Source organism: Colobus angolensis, unplaced genomic scaffold, assembly GCF_000951035.1.
Source record: "Colobus angolensis palliatus isolate OR3802 unplaced genomic scaffold, Cang.pa_1.0 Scaffold49, whole genome shotgun sequence".
NCBI lineage: Eukaryota > Metazoa > Chordata > Mammalia > Primates > Cercopithecidae > Colobus > Colobus angolensis.
Window position 1 is genome coordinate 8,488,566 of NW_012118376.1, and position 7,645 is coordinate 8,496,210.

The 7,645-nt window shown below is 39.5% G+C and overlaps 1 protein-coding gene across 2 annotated transcripts in view; it reads right to left on the reverse strand.

Annotated features, from left to right (window-relative positions):
- Positions 1-7,645, reverse strand: part of BDP1 (B double prime 1, subunit of RNA polymerase III transcription initiation factor IIIB) — a 118,156-nt gene that overhangs the window by 14,524 nt on the left and 95,987 nt on the right. For both annotated transcript variants that reach the window (XM_011959299.1, XM_011959298.1), the window contains exons 33-35: positions 4,334-4,397; positions 3,453-3,639; positions 1,501-1,705 (exon numbers count right to left, since the gene is read on the reverse strand). In XM_011959299.1, the coding sequence (XP_011814689.1) occupies positions 1,501-1,705; positions 3,453-3,639; positions 4,334-4,397 (456 nt within the window). The remainder of the gene's footprint in view (positions 1-1,500; positions 1,706-3,452; positions 3,640-4,333; positions 4,398-7,645) is intronic.

A 7,645-nucleotide genomic window follows, 5' to 3' on the forward strand; every position in this document is an offset into this window, starting at 1 on the left:
AGTAAAGCACTCCTCAGCAAATGTAAAAGAACAGAAATTATAACAAACTGTCTCTCAGACCACAGTGCAATCAAACTAGAACTCAGGATTAAAATGCTAAAAACAACGTTTAGAAAATAAAAATCACAAATAAGCCCAATGGACATTACACTTTTCTTACATATTCACACCACTGTATAACTATCATTTTTTAAATGGCATATCATAGTCTGGTGACCTAGTTTTGTACTTAGTAAAGTACTATGGTCTTTTGTCCATGTCATTAAGGATATTTTTAAAACAAAACAAAATAATGTCTGCATGGAATGCTGATAAATTATTAAAACTGGATGACTGGCACATGGGGACATATTATGCCCAGTCTATCTTTTAATATGTCTGGAAATGTTCATATAAAAAGTTAATTCAAAAGTTCTGCATGAGAAAACAACAACAAAGAAAGCAGAGTCAAGAGACAAATGACAAACTGGGAAAAAAGATTTGCACCTCATTACCACAGACAGATATAACAGAGTTCTTCCAGTTCTGTAAGAAAAAGATCAATAATCTAATTGAAAAATGGGTAAAGGAAAAGTCAGTTCATAGAAAAGGAAATATACATGGCTCCTAAGCATGTGAAAAGATGTTCAATCTTACCCATAATAAGAGAAAATAAAACAATTCTGGGATATGCCATTTTTTGACTCACCAAATACATAAAAGTACATTTGCTCTTTGTCAACTATTACTCAAGAACTATTGGTCTTTAACTTTCTCTTTGAGAACACAGATTTTAAATGGTCTTTTCCACAGTGTAGTTACAAATTATGAGGCGTACTAGGTGAGTACAAAAATAAGAGGGTACTAGGAAACCCACAACATAGAGGCTGGTGATTGAATTTGCATGGTCTGGCCGGACTTCCCTGAGGCAGCAACGACTGAACTAAAGAAGTTTGTATGTTTTTCAAGGGAATGTTGCACACAGAAGGTACATCAAATGAAGTGTCCTGGGACATTTAAGGAATTGAAAGATGGCCAATGTGGCCAGAAAGTGAGGCAGAAGCTGGCACAAAATGAGACTAGAGACGAAAATCAGCAAGACAATACGGGGCACTAAACACTATGGTTTTACCCCTAAAAGTAATGGGTAGCTTTAAGCATGATGATGATGATACTAGTATTACCATTTTATGCATTAGGAAACCTGATCAGAGAGACAGGTGAAGTATCTTGCCTAAGGTGTTCCAACTACTAGTTGGTAGAGCCAAGATCCAGACATATATAATGCTTTTGGTCTTATTTTTAGCCACCAATACAGAGCTGGGGATAAGTTTCTTGATTACTCTCCATCAATTTTCATTTACCATTGGTTAAAAGTGATAATCCAAAACCAGTTTTACTTGAATAACTTATGATAAATGTCAGAACTTTACACGTATCTAAAAGTTTAAAGAGAATAAAGGAAAAAATAGAAACAGATCTGTTGCAATATGGCCATCTTACTTAACGATTCTACCTTACCTCAGAGGTATATTCTTGACAGTCATCTCTTAAAGTGAGCAAACATTTTTTGGCAGGAGGAATGTGGTCATTTTCATCAAGCCTGCATTGAAATCTCTTCCTAGATATAAGATCCAAATTATCAGGAGGCTTTTTAGAATTATCTCTTCCAGAAATAGATAAACCCACGGCATCCTGACCAACTGAAGTTGCTGGTAAACAAATACTGCATAGAAAAGAAATACAGATTAAATCACTGAATTAGAAGTTATTTAATACTTTCTTTTTTTAATGATCCTAGAAATCCTTTCAATAACAAGGTTAAAGGCTGAGGTATTCCAATGAAAATTCCAATAAAACCAAAAAACTCCAAACTAACAAAGAGATACATGGCCATGGCCACAAAAATGCTATTAATAGTTTTGAGCTCCATTCATACTTAAAGGCTTATAACTTAAATTCCATAATATTGAATTAAATCTGAATATTTAATAGTATCTTCCCTGATTTTAAAGTTAAACATTTAACCTAAAATGTCCCTTCTTCTAGTCCAGGCGCAGTGGCTCACGCCTGTAATCCCAACACTTTGGGAGGCCAAGGCAGGTGTATTACTTGAGGTCAGGAGTTTAAGACCAGCCTGGTCAACATGGTGAAACCTCGTCTCTACTAAAAACACAAAATATTAGCCAGGTGTGGTGGCACACACCTATAGTCCCAGCTACTTGGGAGGCTGAGGCACGAGAATCACTTGAACTCAGGAGGCGGAGGTTACAGTGAGCTGAGATCACACCATTGCACTCCACTTGCGTGACAGAGCAAGACTCTTGTCTCCAAAAATAAAAATATAAAAGTCTTCAATTTCTAATGCTACACTATGGACAATTATCTTAATTAATGGTGGTTAAGATACAACTTACTTCCAAAATAAAGAATTAAAATAAGAGTATCAAAAAATAAAAATAAAAAAAATAAGAGTATCAAGAAGAGCTGGACACAGTGGCTCATGCCTGTAATCTTAGCACTTTGGGAGGCCAAAGTGGGAGGAATGCATGAGGCCAGGAATTCGAGACAAGCCTGGGTACCAGAGCAAGACTCCACCCTCTACAAAAAAAAAAAAAAATGTTTAAATTAGCCAAGTACGGTGGTGCGCACCTGTAGCTGAGAAGCTACTTGAAAGGCTGGGGCAGGAGGATCTTTTTTCTTTTTTCTCACTCTATCACCCAGGCTAGAGTGCAGTGGTGCAATCTCAGCTCACTGCAACCTCCACCTCCTGGGTTCAAGTGGTTCTCCTGCCTCTGCCTCCTGAGTAGCTGGGATTACAGGTGGTGCCACCGTGCCCAGCTAATTTTTATATTTGTAGTAGTGATGGAGTTTTGCCGTGTTGGCCAGGCTGGTCTTCAACTCCTGACCTCAGGTGATCTTCCCATCTCGGCCTCCCAAGGAACTAGGATTAAAGGCGCAAGCCAACACGCCCAGCCAGGAGGATCTCTTGAGCCCAGGAGTTCCAGGCCGCAGTGAACTATGATGGCACCACTACACTTTAGCCTGGCACTCTAGTGTGGGCACCAAAGCAAGTCCCTGTCTCTTAAGAAAAAAATCTGTATTTATTACCACTGTACTATTTTCACAACTTTCTGTGAATGTATATTTCAGTTTCATATGTGTGTGTCTATACAAAGTAACCACACTTTTAACAGGTATCATTTTATGATCTAGATTGTTAATATTTTCAGCTTTCAAAATAACTTAATAAACAAGTTTCATACAAAACTAATACATGAAACATTTAAGTGGCATCTTTATCAGATATAAAATCTATCACATTACATTTCTTCTCTAACTTACCACATAAATGATAAATAAGATTTCCACAACAATAACAACTAATACTGGTGAATGGTTTGTTCAATCAATACTACTTAATTCATAAATCACTTTTCCTCCTAGCGAAAACAGTTTCGCTCATTCATTACCTCATGTCACCTCTTTCTTCGGTATTCACTGATTTGACCAATATAGGAGCTGGCAGTAAAGGGTTTGGCATGAACTGTGCAGTGGCATCAGTAAATTCTTCTACTGCATTGGTTGGAATTTCCACCAGAGTTAAAATAAAGGCTTGTTCATCTTCTCCATCTTGAGGTACATTAGCAACTAGATTCACTATTAAAGTTTAAAAGTTAGTAATAAAAAAGCTCAACTATGAAATAACAGAATATCATTAATTTATTTCATTTCTAAAAAGACAGTCTCAGGACAACTTATCATCAAGATTAAATAAATAAATGCTCCCCACCACGACCCCCAAGCCTCAGGAAGTAAGTTCCCTCCTTTTTTTTTGTTTTGGGAGACAAGAGTCTCACTCTGTCGTCCAGGCTAAAATACAGTGGCACAATCTCGGCTCACTGCAACCTCCGCTTCCTGGGTTCAAGTGATTCTCATGCCTCAGCCTCCCAAGTAGCTGGGATTACAGGTGTGTGCCACCATGCCTGGCTAGTTTTGTACTTTTAGTAGAGATGGTGTTTTGCCATGTTGGCCAGGCTGGTCTTGAACTCCTGGCCTCAAGTGATCTGCCCACCTCAGCCTCTCAAAGTGCTGGGATTACAGGAGTGAGCCACCATGCCTGGCCCAAGAAGTAATTTCATAAAGGATAAAGGTGATATACTATGGAGAAGATTTATGACTCTGAAAAACAAAACTGATGCACAAAATACTTCAAGGTGCTTCTATAAAACTTTTTAAATTTAAGGCCAGCATAGACTAAAATAAAACTGTTTTGTGTTTTTCCATAGTAAAATAAGGGGTAAAAATCATACAATTAGGTTCTATGACATGTCACTGAAGCATATTATCATACCTGTTAGGTCTTGAGGATTGATTATATTCTCTTGTTGGACTTCTGGAATACTTGTTGGTGTATACTGCCATAAAAAATAAAAATGAAAGAGTAAAGTTGGCCAAATCTTGTATTTAAAAAGTTTTCCTGTCAATATGACATACTGAAGAGATTAACTCAACAACATCTAACCATATACACTTTTCAAGTGTTTGAAGCTTTAGGCTGTTCCAATAAACTTTTGATTCATTTAAATATTAATACAAAGAATTCTGACTACAATGTTAAATATGTGCATTTTGTGAAATGATTTTTGAAGTGACAAGAATAGGGAGACCCAAACCCCACAACTTTTTCTCTACTCCCATCACACCAGCCTTTGTACTATTAGCACATGACATGTGAATGGAGGCAAACTGCTTTCCCTGAATCCAGTATGGTTCCCTCCAATCTGTTTTCCAAAAAACCGCAAACATGGTTTTTCTAAAATGCAATCCTGACTGTAATTCTCTACAGCTTAAAATCTCTTAGCTCACTACAACCTCCACCTCCTGGGCTCAAGCGATCCTCCCACCTCAACCTCCTGAGTAGCTGGGAGTACAGATGCATGCCACCACACTTGGCTAATTTTTTTTTAATTTTTCGGGGGTAGAGATGGGGTTTTGCCATGTTGCCCAGGCTGGTCCCGAACTCCTGGGCTCAAGTGATCCGCCCACCTCAGCCTCCCAAAAGTGCTGGGATTATAGGTGTAAGACACTATGCTGGGTTTCTACTGCTTAAAATCTTTTATTTTATTTTATTATTATTATTTTTTTTGAGACATTCTTGCTCTGTCGCCAGGCTGGAGTGCAGTGGCGCAATCTCAGCTCACTTGCAGCCTCCACCCCTCCCCTTCCTGGGTCCAAACAATTCTCCTGCCTCAGCCTCCCGAGTAGCTGGGACTACAGGTGCATGCCACCATGCCCAGCTAATTTGTGTATTCTTAGTACAGACGGGGTTTCACCATGTTGGCCAGGATGATCTCGATTTCTTGACCTTGTGATCCGCCCACCTCGGCCTCCCAAAGTGCTGGGATTACAGGTGTGACCCATTGCACCCGGCCTTCTTAAAATCTTAAAACTCTCATTTTGCAACCAACAATGTCAAAAACTGATTAAGGCAAGAATCATCAATGGATATTAAAACTACAGGGTGACCGCTTGCTGCGTTGGTCCCATTTGACAAATTACTAATACAGAATGGAAAAGATGCCATTATAATGAAGAAATCTGGCAGGTATCATTCTAGCCAAGTGATCAGTCAGCATCACCAATAATGGGACAAACTGACATCATGTGTCTCCCAATGTGATATAAAAGGAAGAACACGTCATTACCTATATAATAATCTTGCCCTAAAACATGTAAGTTGAATCTAGTAATGAGGAAGCAATTTAAAAAAAGAAATCCAGACTGTAGGCCAGCCTAGACTGTTCTAAACTTTTCTTGCTTTTTCTTTTGTGAACAAAAAGATAAGAAAAATACTCTAGATTAAAGGAAAATAAGGAAAAAGGATAATCAAATGCAATGTGAGAGCCCTGATTGGATCTTGAATTTAAGAAAAAGAAAAAAAAAGTTGGCCAGGCGCGGTGGCTCACACTTGTAATCCCAGCACTTTGGGTGGCTGAGGTGGGCAAATCATTTGAGGCCAGGAGCTCAAGACCAGCCTGGCCAACATAGCGAAACCCCATCTCTTCTAAAAATATTATACAAAAAAATTAGTCAGGTGTGGTGGCGCACATCTTTAATCCCAGCTGAGGCACAAGAATCACTTCAACCTGGGAGGCGGAGGTTGCAGTGAGCCGAGATCGTGCCACTGCACTCCAGCCTGGGTGACAGAGTAAGACTCTGTTTAAAAAAGAAAAAAAGCTATAATGGACACAATTGGGACAACTAGGGAAACTGGAATGGAAATTGTATATTACATATCATTGAGACAATGTTACATAGTGTAGTAATATTGAATGTGACAACAGTACTGTCCTTTCTCTGTAAGAGAACTTCCTTGTCCATATTAGATACAAGATGAGGTATTTATGGACTCAAGTTACTTTCAAATGATTCAGTTTTTTTGTTTTCTTGTTTTTTTCTTTGAGACAGAGTCTTGTTCTGTTGCCCAGGCTGGAGTACAATGGTGCAATCTTTGGTCACTGCAACCTCTGTCTCCTGAGTTCAAGCAATCCTCACACCTCAGCCTCCCAAGTAGCTGGGATTACAGGTGCATGCCACCACGCCTGGCTAATTTTTGTAGTGATGGGGTTTCACCTTGTTTGCCAAGCTGTTCTTGAACTCCTGACCTCAGGTGATCTGCCCGCCTCAGCCTCCCAAAGTACTGGGATTACAGGCATAAGCTACCCCACCCAGCCAAGTATTTATCTATACAGACGAAGAGCAAGGCAGAGTTAAAAAAACAAATGAGGCAAAGTATTAACAATTAATGAATCAAAGTGAAGTGTATGGGATAATTCTTTGTAAGATTTTTGTAACTTTTCTCTAAGTTTAAAATTATTTCAAAATAAAAAGCAAAAATTAAAAAGTCAGGGTGGGTGGGGTGAGGAATCTCGTAACTTCAAATGTAACCAAACTCCTTATCAAGTCATAAAAATCCTTTTATGGTCTGTCTGCAGGTTATCTTTCTAAGTTCATTTCTAATCAATTTCTTCATTAATATTCCACTCATACTACTTACATGCTATTTCATACTCGTTTGTTCTTGGAGACAGGGTCTCACTCTGTCTCCCAGACTGGAGTGCATGGCGACCACAGCTCACTGCAGCCTCTACCTCCCAGGCTGAAGTGATCCTCCCACTTCAGCCCCCTGAGTAGCTGGGACTACAGGCAAATGCCACCATACCTGGCTTTTTTTTTTTTAAATGGCATTACAGGTTTGAGCCACTGCACCTGGTCCACACCTGTTCTTTACACACACACGTTCCTTTCCCTTTAACTGGATAATGTATACATGTTCTTCAAGTCCAAGGCTTCTCTCAACTGGGGAACTTTTTAATGGAACTGTTCATGTATTGGTTATATGACTGCAGAGTAATAAAAACCTGAAGAACTGTACACTAAAAAGGGTGAAGTTAGCCAGGTACAGTGGCTCATGCCTGTAATCCCAACACTTTTGGAGGCCAAGGCAGGCAGATCACTTGAAGCCAGGAGTTCAAGACCAGCCTGGCCAATACGGCGAACCTCGTCTCTACTAAAAATACAAAACTGGCCGGGCGCGGTGGCTCAAGCCTGTAATCCCAGCACTTTGGGAGGCCGAGACGGGCGGATCACGAGGTCAGGAGAT